This window comes from Strigops habroptila, chromosome 1 (assembly GCF_004027225.2).
Source record: "Strigops habroptila isolate Jane chromosome 1, bStrHab1.2.pri, whole genome shotgun sequence".
NCBI lineage: Eukaryota > Metazoa > Chordata > Aves > Psittaciformes > Psittacidae > Strigops > Strigops habroptila.
In genome coordinates, this window is record NC_044277.2 from 20980673 (window position 1) to 20997075 (window position 16403).

At 42.2% G+C, this 16403-nt stretch overlaps 1 protein-coding gene across 4 annotated transcripts in view; it reads right to left on the reverse strand.

Moving 5' to 3' along the window:
* Nucleotides 1-4397: 4397 nt before the first annotated feature.
* Nucleotides 4398-16403, reverse strand: part of GRHL2 (grainyhead like transcription factor 2) — a 65844-nt gene continuing 53838 nt past the window's right edge. For all 4 annotated transcript variants that reach the window (XM_030500352.1, XM_030500342.1, XM_030500331.1 and 1 more), the window contains exons 14-16: nucleotides 12779-12864; nucleotides 6924-6988; nucleotides 4398-5728 (exon numbers count right to left, since the gene is read on the reverse strand). In XM_030500352.1, the coding sequence (XP_030356212.1) occupies nucleotides 5614-5728; nucleotides 6924-6988; nucleotides 12779-12864 (266 nt within the window). In that variant the 3' untranslated portion in view covers nucleotides 4398-5613. The remainder of the gene's footprint in view (nucleotides 5729-6923; nucleotides 6989-12778; nucleotides 12865-16403) is intronic.

The window sequence follows — 16403 nt, forward strand, 5'->3', positions numbered from 1 at the left end:
AAGGAAGAGGGGCTCAGATCCAGCCTTTCGGGCAGGGCTGACTCACTCAATGGATTGAGTCAGAGAGAGGCGCTTCTCCAGATCATGTCCTGGGCCAAAAGACAAGACAAGCTGCAGCTTAGGAAGTTCACTTCTTTAAGACGTTTTCTTTTTAAAGGAGAAAGCAGTTCAAACTGCACCTGGCAAAATGACTGACTTCAAAAGCATGTTTTTCCTTGTATATAGACACTCACAAAACAGCGTTGTGTGGTTAAAAAGGTGAGTTTGTGGTAGTTTCTTTTTCAGTGCCAAAATATATAAGCAGTATTGTTTGAAGGGAAATAAGAATTTTTTTACTGTATTGTTATTACTGTTGAACAAATATTGTTTTAAATGTTAGATTTTGAAGACTTTTGTATTGTAAACTGTTTTGTGACATGGTGCTTTTTCATACTGGAATTACTAATTGCACCTAAATATGAATTTTTGTTTTCTTATATAAATATGTAACCTTGAACAATCTTGATGAAAACCAATGTATGGTGGATACCAATGGTTCAAACCAATTCTCCTACTGAAATCCCCTAAATGTTCTTTCCTACTAATAAACATTCTGCTGCAGCTAGCTATGATGTGCCATGCCGTTACTCCCTTCACACCAGAGCCTTAAAGGCTCATGTAGCTCCATAGACTGGTGAGCAAACCTCAGGGAAGCCTTTGCTGCTGTCAGGGGACAGGATGTGGGGAGGGACCATGTGTTGGGAGGGTGGTAGCTGTGGTTGGTTGCTCTGAAACATGGCTCATGGGGTAGCAGCAGAGCCTGTTACAGCAGGGACTCCCGCCAGCCTCTGCCGAGCTCTCGAGGGGCTGGATCATGCTCCTGTGCATGCTCCCTAAGCTCCTCAAACTTTTACCTACTTTTACCTAGGTTAAATGTGGAGCTGGGATTAGCACCAGGCTGCTAAAAGTAGTTGAAATCCTGCTGGATGGTAACTGAAACCAGTGCCTATTTCCTCTTGAGATTAAAAAAATACCGCAGACTATTTGTGGAACTGCACATTAATCCAAGCTTGAAACAGGCTGGAGCCTGGATGGAGCATCAGTCACATTGTCCAGGCACCCTGTGTGCTCAGTGCACCTTCAGACCAGCTTTATTGTACGAGCTTCCAGTGTGCCAAACTCCCTGTGATGTACGTTCTCCTCACTCTCCATTAAAATTACGGTAAAAAAGGCAAAGTGTAAGGAGGTGTTTAGTTGCATGGGGATTCTAAAATCCTCCTGTTACCACCTCTGCTGCCCTGTGCATCTCACTGTGCAAAGCCCAAGGCTTCTGTCCCATGGCAGGGATGAGGATGGGCTCCTAGCACAGAGCCTAGCTTCAGGTGGTGGCCATCCCCAGACACTGGAGCACATGTTGCACCCCAGCAGCCTGGGACTGACCCCTGAGTTACACCGCTAGTCACTGACCTTCAACTGGCCTTCATGCCGCTGATCACCACTCTCCGGGCCCAGGAGTTCAGCCCTCAATCCACCTCACTGTCTGCTCATCCAGCCTGTACAGCAACAGCTTCTCTGTGAGGATCTCATAGGAGACAGCACCAAAAGCCTTACTGAACTCCAGGTAGGCAATATTCACTGCTCTCCCTCATCTACCAGGCCAGTCATTGAAGCCATTTTTGGTGATCATTTTTTTCAGTCTCTGTTCTTGTTCCCTCAGTAGAATGAATTTATATTTTCTTCTTTTTGAAGTTTTCTGGGCTCAGAAGTAGGAACTCAATCCCAGTATGTAGTAATACACGCCTCAGCACACAAGTATTCTCTCATACATAGGAATATTTATTTTTTTCCTTCTTAAAAATGTACAAAAAATAAAATAACTGTATTTACAGTTTATCAAACCCCTCTCCCACTTGCAACACTATTAAGTTACATGAGCTATTTCCTTAATATAAAAGCACGCTATTTATACATAAAGTTTCCTTGCTTGCCAGAAAGAGGGCTTGTCACAAACTTTGGCACAAACATTCTTGCTTGTGTCTTGTCTCAATTCATAGGAAATGGAAGAGCATATAAACATTTCGTAAGCTTTACATTTTAAAAGTCGCAAGATACTCCTTTCCAGTTCTATATCAATCAATATACAGCATCTCTGACAGCTGAAGAGTTTAGTTTTTACTAACTGTTTGAATTAAATTACAAGATTTAAACAATTCATAGACTGAAAGAGGAAAATATACAAGAAAGACACTTGATCTCTGAATTCCATTGACCAAAAACTTCATGTGAGAGGACACACTGGAAAGAAAAAAGAGCTCTTCTTTGTAGCTTACATTCAGTGGTAAAAATCCTCCAAAATGTCCTGGTGGAGACACCATTGTACATTAACAAAACTTCACTGCAAGGATGCACTTTATTTTGGGGATATCAGCAACTGACTATGTAGAAAGAAACTAAAATTTGAGATGTGGGGGTTTCATAAGAAAACATCAAATGGACGGACATGGTGCCAAATCTGTAGTGGGGATGAAAATTAGAGCTTTGAAGACTATTTTCCTTTTTTCACATCTCTATCAGTCTTTCAAAACACACCTACAGACACTGCACTGCTCTAATTCTTCACAGGGAAAACAAGTTGAGCAGCAAGCCACCCTTCAAGCTGCACTAGTTCGGACTCAAGACTGCTGTCTTGAAGAAGGAAAGGAAATGAGAGTTTTGTTCCTTTAAATAAATAACCACAGCAGTGCCACAAAGAGACAAAGGAAGCAAGGCAGATATTCCTGAGCCCTGCTGAACAGCAGCCAAATCTTACTTCCATTTAACTCATAATATTTGGAAGATCTAGCATTAATATTTTTCATTAAACAAAAGCAACGCGCATATTTTAAACAATATATATGCCAGCACTTTGTACTCCTCAAGACCTTTGAATCAAGCAGGGCATGAGGCAGGCCACTGCTTCAGAAGTTTGCATTATTCATCCTAGCCCTTCCCTATCACTTTGATAGCCTGGTTTTGACCAACAAGGTGAACCCTAAGAGCCTGTAGCTTGCCAGGACCAGCATCTAAGGTTCAGTGCTCCTGCAGCAGCTGATGCTGTAACTACAACTGAATGGGCACAGGGTGATGTGACGTGCTGTTTGTAATGTCTTAGGTGCTTGCGGTGCATCTGCATCGAAGCAGAGAAACAAAGCCCTTAGACCCCATTTAACTTAACTTAGCAGATAAGTTAAATGAGATGATATTTAACTAGCTCTAGTTTTTGTTTTAAAAATAAACTTACCATCAGGGTAAATCCTACCATCTTCCTCAACCCTGCTACCTTCATTGAGACTGTAAGAAGGAACTAAAGGCAGGAGTTCTCTTGTACCAGGAATTCACACGCTTTAAGACGTATTTAGAAAAGCTTCCAGTTAATCTTGGAAGCAACCTTCCTTCCTTGGACAGCGCCTGACCAAAAGCTCCTAAAATAGCAATGGAAAGATAGCTCCTTAAGCCCCAGCATTTCTTACTGATCCTACATCACTCCTTGGCACAGGATGCTGAAGCATCCAACAGATCCCAGCGCATCTCCAACCATGTGTAAGACAAGAATGTCCCATTTACCTGAGTGCTGCCAGGACATCCCTGTCCTCTGTGAAACCCAAATTCTCACTCTTAATGCAGCACATCCCAACCCAGGCCATCCCAGGTGCCACAAGCATTCCCTATAAGCGAGAGCTTGGATGGCAGGCTTGTTGGGTGCCGAACCAGGGCTCAACTCCTGTGTACATTTACTCCTATGCTTCACCTGCAGCTTCTGCCCAGACATCATGATCAACTGAGAGATTCCAGCTAATATTCTTAGGATCCTAAACACCATCAAAACCCAGAGAAATACAAGAACCAACACCACTGCTCACAAGTCCTGTGTGCTGGCCCCAGTTCCTAATGACACCTGCCAAAACTGTCCTCTCTTTTTCTTTAGGAAAAAAGTATCTGGGCTAAGTCAGCATAGACTTTTTATCTCAGCCTGAGCCAAGCAGAAACAAACTGAACCACCATAAATCCCCTGTATTCATTCCCAGGATGTCTGCTCTTAAGCAGGGTACCAACAGCATCTTTGCTGGAGTACATATTTATAAAAAAGATAAGGGAATTACTACAAAACTCTTCATCAGAAGGAGAAAGAGCACATGACAAAGGAAGAGGGAGGGAGACAGAACAGACACACTCAGGCCTTGAACCCTTTTCCTGGTACGATTTTAGCATTCACAATTTTCTCTCTTCACAGAATTCATGAGACGGTGGAATTTGATGGGATAACCTTGTAGTTCAATTTGAGTTCAGATCCAGCCCTTGTGAGAGAGACCTATCTCCACACCTCAGATGTGGGATATTCAGTCTCCACTGGTAAAATTGTTCCAGTTTTGATAAAATATTTACATCATGCCCAGGTTTATACCTCACCCAATTGTCCTAGAAATCAAAGCAGAATCATTCAATGGACATACAAGAGCAAGTACCCTTAAAAAGAAGATTTTCAAGTCCTGTTTCTTACAGTCTAGAGGAATGCTTTAATGAGCAGGCTGCTACGGAAAGCACCTTTCCCTCCACAGGCTCGAGAAAAGCCCACTTCGAGAGCCTCCATTTCACCAACAGGAGAAAACCCTCCTATACCTCTAGGCACACCAGGCAGCAGACACATGGTGCCTTCTGGATTTGGTGACAGGTGGGGGGACACTCAGGTATCTGCAGCTGAGACTTGGGCACCTAAGGTGGGTCCCATTGTGCCAGAGCACTCCAGACCCTGTAGCATGGTTTGCTCCAATATTTCATAAAACTGGGTGGGCAAAGGTGGAGCATATGGGTGCAGATGCAGTTATCAGCGTCTCAGTACACACTCCTCAATAGATTGCAGCAATCTAATCCTCTAGGAAAGATTCTGTTAAACCCTAAACCCAACACATACAAAAACATAGTGGCAGTAAACATGCCCACATACAGTAGTTAAAATATATTATTGCATATTATAAACATTATATACAAGGTTAAAATGGTTTCTTTACCATTTACTTACAAGTGACATTTGTAGCTGAATGCCTTACTTACAAGTCCTCATTGCTACGTGCTGAGAACTACCAGAGGTATTTGGCAAGACTATACACTAGAGAGAGATATGGACCAGTCTGAGCAAGTGAACTCTGTCAGCCACTTTCCCCATCTTTAGCACTGCAGCAGTTTTTTAGCAGTGACAGAGAGAACTACTGGTAAAGTGATTTACAACAGATTTCTGAAACTAGACCGGCATGGTTCCTTAACATGTTTTAGAATGAGCTTGTCCACACTAAAGTATGGATTAAAATGCTGCATTTCACATTCTCAGTGGGTCATCTGGTTACAAATCCGGGAGCTGGTAACTGCTCATACACTAGAGAATGGGGAACAATAAATAAGGGACCAGGTTAACATGAGTGGCCTTGTGCCTGACAAACCCAAGCCTATATGCAGTGGGTGCACATGTGCAGAATGGACAGTATTTTCAAAGCAGTCTTGTAACAGTTTCGCTGATCAATGTCTGTTAAGTTCCTGGGGAATCTTCTGCTTTCCAAGAAGGATGAAATGCTGTGGTTCCTTACAAAAAGGCTCTGCCTGAGGCTAAATTTCTGTCAGTGTGATCTTGAAGCCTTCAACCATGCTCTCCATGTGCAGGATGAACGTGTCCTCGTTGGAGTAGTGCTCAATAATGTTGTCATCCATGTTTACCAAGATACTGGTGACAAAGGCAAAAATCATCATTTTTACGTACTAGGACACTGAAAGGGAAAGCCATGCACTTCACTGCATGTGCTCACTTCACTACAACACAAAAAACTTCAGCACATGCCAGTACAGGGACAAGACTGGGAATCATCATCAAGATCTGCCCCATAGTCTTTGGATTAGAAACTGCTTCTTCCCAAAGGGAACAGACATGCCAGTGCTGGGATGTTAACATACTTAAGCTGCCTACAAGGTGAGCCGCACTCCAGATCCCTGGCAGACCCAGTAGCTGGTGTTGCCCATGCCTGGTGTATCTCTCCCAGGTACACCTCTTGCTGCTATTCAGCCACGCTGTGTGAAATGCTGCACCTCTGTGGTGTGAGTTGCTAACATGGGAAAGCAGTGTAGTTTGTGCTAAACTCACAGACCTAGAACTCAGCTTGGATGTGAGAATATCAACAACTATTAGAAATGCATATGAGTGTTTTCCTCACTCTTTACTGTAAAGTGTTTCTTCCAACAAAATATCACTTGGAAACAGTGTTAGAAAGAAGTAAAACATGAGAAGTTTCACCTGTCTTCTCAAAAGCTAAAGAAATCCCCAGACACAATGATTCCCTAAGCTAGAGTTACAGCTGAAAATAAGTGATTGATTTAAAATTATATCACTACAATATCACAGTTATTTAGAAGTGAAAGAAGTTAAAGTGGAGAGATTTAGATTTATGGCGAGGAGTAGTAGCCTAGCTATTCTAAAATCACAGCTGTGATGCCCATGTCTAAATTTACTCAGCTGAAACCCCTGCCGCAAACATTGCCTGCCTGCCTGCCTGCCTTTCAGATTTAGACAGTGACCTACTTCTTCCTCATACTGCAGGGAAACTCCACACTAGCACCTCTCCCATGCCAGTGCTCCACAGTTACTAAGCATATAGTCTACAAAACAGACTTTATCCAAATACATTTTCCAAACACAAACTCTGTTTCTTCACAGTAAGCCTATGAACACTGGTCAGACACAGACCGGAGATTCATGTTTCCTCCTCTGCCGTCCCTTGCTGTCTCCACAGACATTAAGAATTCAAGCATACAGGCATGTCTCCTAGAAGTGTTTATGCTACCCAGCATCGTGAGGCCCCAGGCATAGTTGGGATCTCCAAGTACTTCTAAAGGATCCTGCAATAGCCCCTAGTTAGTTCACTTACCCCTTTTTACTCTTCTTATAAAGTTTTGCAATCTTTTCAACTGGCAGCCCATATTTCTCAGAGATCTGAAATCATAAAAATAAATGAAACATCATTAAAGACTAATGACAAATATGAAATTATCACCTCTCACTTCACATAAGGCATATCTCTGCAAATTTTTATAGGATAGCTATATAGAAAAGTCACATGCAACCATACCATACCTTCATTTAAGAATGATTCAGGGAGAATAATCCTAAACATCTTGATCAAAAAACCACAATCATTTCCATCCAGAAACTTGGAGATTATAGTTTTCATAGTGTGTGAGTCATCAGAACTGCTTCAGCATCTCCTACTGCTCTGCTCAAGGAGTCAACACTCTTCCCAGTTTCAGGTTTCATCAGGGAATTTCAATATCATCAGCTGCCTTTCTGCTGTTTCTTATTCTGATTTTCTGAGCTCACGGAAGCAAAGGCTTCTTCCACCAAGCAAAAGGAAGAACTACTTAGCTGACAAATTACCAGCACTAACAAACACTTCACTAGGGTGCTTTGGCGTTGCTTTGCAGCAGCATGTTAGTAACTTTTTGGATGTCCATTCTGAGCCTGTGGTGGAGACAGTGCCCCTGAGCCCTCCATGTAAGCCATGTTTCCTCTCCAAATTATGACTCTTCCTTGAGGAAACAGCTCTCACAGCTCATACTTTAGAAAATGGTTGTTCCATAAAGGAAAATAATTACAGAAAAATTACTTTTTGTCAGTGATTAATGTTCTGTGTTACTCCACTGCCAATCAAAGTATGTTTCCTGCTCTTCACAGGTGAAATGAAGTTGCAGCTAAATAGCTGACTATTCATCTTCTGCATTAGAGAACCAAAATGCACAATTAAAAACCCATTTAAAGACTGCCAAACATCAGTCACTGTGAAATCCTTTCTTTGTGTTTGCATTCAGACTTCCGTTGAGAAAAAGTGATAATTTAGAGAAGTAAATTAAAGCAATTATCATGAAGCAGAAAATGGAAAGAAAGCAATGGATCAATGCAGCACCAAGGACAGATTCAAACAGCCACAGATTGAACCCAGGCATGGCTCCCATACTGAGAGCCAGAATTCTCTAAGAGAATTAATTAGCCTGTGCTTGCCTACATCACCTATATTTGTATAATTGTCATCTCACCTAAGATACAATTTTGTATTTAAAAAGTATAGCATAACTCCAAGATTTTGAACAACCAATAAAGCTTCTTTTATACTGCAGCTTCCTCTGACCACAGTGTACATCTGTGGCTAACGGAAAGGGGAGGATGTAAATAAGGAGTAACTGATAAGGTTACCCATCCACTCCTTAAGTTTTGCACCTAGCAGAGAATAAAATACAAATTAAATTGTGGATTGTATTTACTACCTCAGTTTTACTCATACCAGCATATTTCACCGCCGCTTTGGATGTGGTGCTAGAGATACTGATGGTAGTCCTGGTTCCATGTTCTCGCCTGCCTTGGGAGAGGCCTAATTCAGCATCAAGGCTGTGCAAGCTCATATGCCGTATGGTCACACTCTCCCTGCTATTGGGAGTGGTCCACTTTGTACACTTACGAGAAGAGGGGCTTCACCCCACTTGTCTTATTCCACAATATCAATCACAATATCCCACAATATTCCTATCAGAACACAAAACCAATCTTTTTCACTCTGAGCTTTCTGTAGCCTATGCAAAAGGCTCTGATAGCCTACAGAAAAGCTATGTAACCGCATGCATAGGGTGGAAATGCATCCTACAAAGAAGTTCTATTACACAGCTTATCTAAAGCAAGCTCAAGTCTCTGCTCCAAACAGGGCAGAATAAGATCTGAACCCAGGGTTTGACATAACCCTGCATGGGATGCCCTAACCTATTCCAGCTACTCTCCATCACAGATGGGACAGGGTGCCCCACCTAGTCTTTGTGAACTCCTGACCCAGCCTACACACATAAATCCAAGGAAGGGCCCACGGGCATGATCCCCAGTAGAAGGAATCACCTACTTCTAGCCAGAAGTGTAGGTACCTACTCGTGTAGGTAACGACACCTTGCCCCTCCACTCACACTCTACCCCTGTCTACCACTATCCTTCCAAGTCTCTCTTCCTTCAATGCCTCATCCTGTGCTGTCCAGCTGCAGCTGCCTGACCCGAGACTGGTGACTCCTGTGGGGTGTCCAGGTGCCACACTGTGAGGGCAAATCTTGACTGTCTTAGAAAAGTTCTCAAAGAGACTTTCATATTCTCCTTTTATTCTTTCTCACCCTCTAGCCTTGCTCATCAAGAACAGAATGACGCCAGATAAGCAATTGGTGCTGAATTTTAGTGGTTTTGTTGTACCCCTAAATTTAAGCCTTCATGTAAAGCAATAATAAAAATTTCAACCATCGCCAGATTGTTGAAAAAATCCTTCATAACAGGCATCAAACTGCAACCTAAAAACTGCAGAAAATGTCACAATTGTGCAAACATAAAGAAACAACATACCTTCCTCTTTGGGTTGATAACTCTGAAGCCCAGTGTTATTGTAAAGATTGGTACTTGAAGACACTATTCACTGACTCCATGCAAATAAACAAGTAAGGAGAAACATTCCTGTGCCAAGAAGGTTTAATAGCAGCTAATATACAACATTCTGCACATTCCAGCATAAAACTTCCCTAGGATATTTGGGATACCTAACACACATTCCAAATGTTGCTCAAAGTGGTCTGGGACTCTGGGACACCACTTCCTACATAAGCTATGAGAGGTAGGTCTGAGAAAGCCTTGCCTGTCACACTGCCTATGACAGGTGTAGGATTTATATAACATGCAGGGATTAGTGAGCTTTGTGAAAGACTTCCAGCTGACTGAATAAGCACATTTCTCAGCAACCCCTAAGGATTCAACCAATTATACCAAATGGCAAGCTGTGGAAGCAAGGCTGGAAGTAGGGGTATGGGAGAGCCTCCCCCTCACAGGCTCAGAAAACAAGTCTCCAGTGCAAATGTGCTAAGTACTGCTGCAGAATCTGAGAAAGCAGAGAGCTAGCATCTGCTAGGGCATCTCACTTAACACCCTCTTCTGAAACACATTTGTTGCCAACTCATGGGGAACACCACTTCTGCCAACTTCCATATAAAACAACAGGATTTCTCACCTGGTCCCAGGCAGGCTCAATAACATTTAAAAATATATCTTTATTTGGAGGAATATTTTCCTTTATAATCTCCATTGTCCATTCTTCAATCTTCTGAGCAAAGAATTCTTTCCTTCTCTTAGGATGCCTGACACAGTGGGACAGCCTTCAGAATGGCACAGAAATAACAATCAGGGTATCCCTTTGGCTGCAGTCCCCTGGCATGGCAAGTTTGTCTGTAGCACATATCTGACTGCACAAGCCACCAGAAATGCTTTTTCTGCTGGAGTCAGGAAGACAGGACAACATCTGGGCTGGTTGAGGCATGTAGGAAAACATCTTTGCCAACTTATTTCTATGGAAGGGTCCAGTCTGTTGTCCTACTTTGGTTGGAAAGGTACATACATAGACAGGTATCTACTAAATTTTGGTCTAAGCAAGCTCTGTTGAGCTCAGCTGTTCACTTGTAATTTTAGCAAGACTTTGGGAGATGCTTGAATTTCCCAATTTAGATTGCCTTCTGTAATTTGAATAAATATATGATTCTGCACAATGTAAGACTGGGGACCTACTGAGATCCACAAAATTAACCTGACTTTGGGTCAGGCTGAAAGCAGGATATAGAGCTAGTCAGTCGTGACGTGTGTGATGTTTTGTGATGGGCAATCGTTTCACTATTTTCTGTTGATCAAGACTGACTAGAGTAGGATGCAAACATCTAAAAAGCCAAACAGTTGCATCACATTCTGAGATGTACTGTATCTCTGAAACCTGAGACCTGTAGATATCTGCCAGAAGAAAGAAATCCGAGAAGGAATCTAATTGTTCATTTGGAATGGGGGTATACGAGAGAATAAAATAAACATAGTATCTGAGAAAGCAGTATCATTAATCATGGAAAATTAGGAGAAAGCCACAGACCAGGAATGGTGATTAACAAAAAAAAAAAAAAACCCCGAAAAACCCAAACAAACCAAAACAAAAAGAAAAAACCACAAACCAAAAAAAAAAACAACCCACCACAACACACACAAAAAAGTAAAATCCATAAACAAAGGAGAAGGGTCTGATTCCAGATCCTTGGTGCTGTCTTTCATAGCTCAGGCTCTGTAATATTCAGATCCTCAGTTTCTAAGTTCTTAGTACTGAATTTAGAGTTAAGCATTTAGGATGTGCACAATTACGAAATTACATGCATGCTGAAATGACTGTAGAGAGAATATTTAAGATTATGCAGTTTGACAGCTTTTTGGCATTGATTTATCCACATTATCCTACCAAAGCGAATTAAAATTTTCTGAATGTGTTCCTTCCAGTGAACTGGGACATTTTACAACAGATCAGATTTCTCTGGTGCTGAAAACATGCCACTGAGTCAGCAGCTGTGCTGACAGAGGTATGCAGAAGCTTCTCCTGCTCCTGCACCAGCTTTGTTTTTATGTTACACAGTGGCTGGAGAATAGGCATGGAGAGGCACAGACTAATGGAGATAAAATATTCATGTTAGCTTGAAGGCTTATAGAAGGATTATAACATGCTTTTAACTTCCATACAAAGACAAGATGGAATTACGCTACTACTTCTCAGGAATCAGACTGCAGCCTCTTCAAGCGAATCCTGGCTGTTATTATACATGTGTATTCTGTGTAACAACTGAGCTGCAGTCACAGCTAACAAACAGTGTCGGCGAAAGCACAGTTAGGATATCCTTAGAATGCAGCTGACTCTCCTCAGAGGTACCCTGATCTGAATGGGTGCTTTAAACAACTTCACTAACCCATGCATCTTATTTTGCCTTCTGCTACTGGCCAAATACTGACCAAGTAACTCAGCCTTTACTGCATTTGAAGTGTCCACATGCAACAAGACACTGTGACAGTTTATGAGTATGAATACACACACTTCTAGCACTCAGCTGAGCTTTCCAGGGACACTTTCAACCATTCCTATCTTCTCTCCTACATGTAACCAAGGCTGGAAATCAACTCAGGTCCCACACATCAATCACACATTAGTCCCCTCACTGAAGTGAGACATGTGGTTGCTTCTTAACTCTTCCCCCACCAAATTTCACCCATTCACTGGCCTTCAGCTCATAGAAACAGGATTAAATGTGGAAACGATCACAACTACTAGGTAACAAGCAAAAAAATTCAAGTCAAATCATCATCAAAGAGGCAGGCTGGTAGGTAGGTCACTCTGGGAGTGAGGGCTAGAGAAGGAATTTGAGACCGAAGATATGAATAACTAGTCTTCATTGGCTCAGCAACTGCTTCTTATATGCTAGAACAGCAATTGCACAAAAGCCATATAGATTCACATGGAAACAGTGCATCCTTGGGCCTCTTCTTTAAAAGACAGCTGTGAACACATCAATGGGCATTACAGAAGATTCAACAGGCTCTGAATTATCAGTTTAGAAAGAAGCATTTCAGAAAATGGAGCCTGTACCTCCCTGCTTCCCTAAAACTGGTTAATTACCTCCACTCCTCAAGGCTCAGGTCTCCAATAAATCAGCTCTATGACACTATTTAATCCCAGTAACTTGCTGACAGCACTGAATTCAGAACATGCCGGCATTTCAGAGGCGTGCCTCGGAAAGCCTCTTGCTTTAAATGTATTTGAGAATAATTTCATCTTTAGATTATGTTTTATCTCAATAATACATTGAAAGCCTCGGGATTTTCTTGCTAAGAAAGGCAAACAATGAGAGGACATCAGATACTTACCGCTTCCATTAGCCCCTTTACTGTGGGTGATTTCAGCATCAAAGCATCAAACACCTCATCTGTCTCCTTCCTCACATACAAAAGCACTGAAACAAAAAGAGTCAAACTTGGAGCAGGTTCAGTCAATTGAACAGATGAAACAACCCACACTGAATAGAAAAACAAATATTAATCCATGTCAGACAAAATGAAGTGCTGAAAATGGTTTGCACTTTAAAAAGATACGCTCTTATATCATTAGTGATCTAAACACAGAAGACACATTATAGTTGCTTTGAAAACACACAAAGAAGATGCAGCAAATTTAATGTAAGGAAGCTATATCTTCCAGAATTTCAACCTCCATTTACTGAAATCAGAGCACTGGGGACCTGTCCTTGGGCCAGAACAAAACACACAAGCTACGTCTTCCTAAAACTGTGTTTCATCTTGCAGCTCTCCAGGCTTCATCCAAAAGCCTGGGAAAGGACATTCAGAAAAGCTAAGTCTGGTTTGCCTTTGGCTGAGCCTTTGAAAGCAAAATCAATGACAAGGAAAAGAAATAGTTCTCTGAATTACCACACAGATGACTGCAAATGGGTCTGGCCAGTCTGAAAATAAACACTGGAAAGAACAAGCCCAAAGTCATTTGAGACTTTACAGGGGAGACATTCAAAAGCACAGCTGGCATTTGCCTGTGTGCCCACACCTGCTCAGGTACCCAAATGCCATTTGTACCCCTGAAGATCTCCTCTTCCTCCCTCAGATGTCCTGGGTCTGGGTCTTAGTGGGTCACAGGCGCAGTGCTCCGCCCTCTCCAGCTCTGTTCTCTCTCTGACTTGTACAGGTAGGAGGGGGAAACTTGCTGACATGGCAAAAGCAAAGCAGGCAGCTATAAAGCGATGAAATATAAACACTAGAGAAGCAGTTTAGGCATAATCTCACATGATGGATAAAGTAGCAGGTTAAACAAGATGTTCCAGAATGTATTTTGTTCCCTAAATAAAGTGCCTTTTCAAATAGCAGTGCTGCATGTGAAGTACAAATACACATGCACAGTAAGGTATTTTATGTCTGAGTGACAAACTACATCGGTAATAATCTCTTTCTCTTTTTTCGGTGCACAGAAAAAGATGTCTTGTGAAACTTGCGATCCAAAAGATATCCTCACCAGGTAACTCAACGGATGACTTGCAGATTAAATGACAGAGATTATGGTATTTTTCACATGAAAGCAGTTGTTTGGAACCTAACTCTCACGTCAAGACTGTAGCAAGGTGGACTCAGGCCCATTTGCACAGAATTGTATCTTCTTTGACCAGGTTTTTAAATGATTGAAAATAAAGATTTAAAACATGAGCAGATCAGTCCCCTGCCTTGGGCTACAAACCAGATGTGCAGGACAATGGTGGTTTTCAATCTTTAATTCAAACTGCTACCACAGGCACGCAGAGCCAACATCCTTTTCATCCGTGTTTTAGTAATTCTTTGGGACCTGCCTGAGAGTGTCCTCTTAAAGGGCTTAGAAGCTGAGATACTGTTGGGTCACAACAACAAAAAAAATCTGCATCAGTAGTTAGATTTTAATGGGCCTGATACATTTACTTGCATGGGCAAGCACTTGCTCAAAGTGCTAACTTTACCTGTACTAACACTTTTATTAATTCAGTAATTCTTTCCTTGTGATTAGAGGGCTGTAAGTCCTGTAACTCCTGGCTTTTCAATCATCTGGACCTCTGCCAGCGTTAATAATTACAAACATATCTGAATGGAGCAAAAAATCACTTGGTCTGAGGTTAAAACTGGGGACATTATACAATCCATGTGCTGAGCTTTAAATCTCTCTGTTGTGCCTGGCGTATCAGGCAAAGTTATGCTGAATGAAGGATCCATTACAAGGATAACGGGAAACTTGAATCACTATTATACACACAGAGTGACAGGATTAGTAAACATATGGGGGGTTGGTTTTTTCTTTCCCTCGACAGGTGTAAAAATCCCAGCTTTGATTCACTAGGGCACTCTTCCATAAATAACTTCTGAGACAGTGATGCCTTAGGAAGCTCCTGTCTCATCCCTGCCCTTATACTCTGTTACTGTGGCCCATCGCAGTGAATTTTCCTGGATGATGAACTCTCTCAAACAGCAGATGTGAGTGAAAACACAACCCTTTTTTCTGAGTTCTTCAGACAAATCAGGTCCTTGCTTCAGCTTACAATGCAGCCCCACAAGCCTCCATGCTGGCATAACCATGGAGAGAAGGCCAGCTGGCATACAGCAGGAAGTACAGCCAGGATGGAGGGAAAGGGGCTGTAAAGGCTCTACTGGGCTCAACAGCGTTGCTACTGAATGCCAAGCCATGATTTGACAATGTGATACAACTCATACTTAATGCTGCCTGATCCTACTGTCACCATGTTCTAGATGTGCTCACTTTAATAATTCAGATTGCAATATATAGACAAAAATACGACGTTCTCCAAGCTGAGAACTACAGGACTGGAACTCTCCCTGATCTGTAGCACAACTGCTGGATTTATAATCAACAGGAAACTCCCTATGAAGTCCAAAAGCGAAAGTGATTTGAATACTCTTACTAAGAACTCAAAACAGGAACAGGCCATGAGCCTAGCCAAGTGACTAGCTGCACTGCACACTTGCTACAGATTAACATACTCTACATTTCTGCATTGAGCACTTGTATCCCCCTTAGAGGTCAAGGAGATGAAGGAATAATCCACAAAGATGCAGCTACCTGTGTGGGAATATGAACCTTGTTTTACCAATGGTTTGCAAACCCCTTCAGACCCGTTCTCTTGAATGCTGCCCCTTAATACCTTTGATTCCACCAGAGAGTACTACAATTAGGTCCATCAGGCAGAGGCGAGGCCATACACTGTCACTTCAGTTCTTCAGCTGGGCTTGAACCCCTCACTGGGTGATACTTATCGATAGTGAGCCACCTTGGGATTACACTGCTTTTAATGCATATTTTCACATATCAGACCTGCTCTCTCTCAAAGATTATACCAGTGCTCCATTTATACCTAATCATCTAAGAGTTACTGATTCTGCTGTACCAAATAAATCTGGGAGAACAAAACCAGATTCTAGTATGGCTAAGCCTGGGAAAAAACACAAGAACATGTTAATTCCTGATGACTCTCGTGGCAGAGACAGTATTGTCAAATGGGCAGATTCAGCTGAGCTGCGCTCCCTCAGCACAATCCCAGATGCAGGATTCCCGATGGCAGGAAGTTCAAAGAGCAAAGGCCATGCTGGAAGAGGCTTGGCCTCCAGCCAGCATAGTCCAAATTGCAAGAAACACTGAACAGGAAGGGGATGTGAAGAGAGCATCCTCCAGCTTCCCTGGTTCCGTGCCTCTCCTGGATTCAATTAGTTAAGATAGTTCTGCCACTAGTTGAAAAACTTCTTTTTCTTTCAAATCTTCCCCTTGAAATGGTTGCAAATCCTGGACGATATTAAAACAACTTACCACAGCAAAGGGCAGAAATAATCAAAGCAAACCAATACCTCCTTGCAGGCAACATTCCAGGCTTCCAGTTCTGACAACTCTTTATGTAGCCCTTGTGGATATGCAATTCTGCTTGACGGAGCCCTGATAGTGTGAATTTGGTCAATGCCT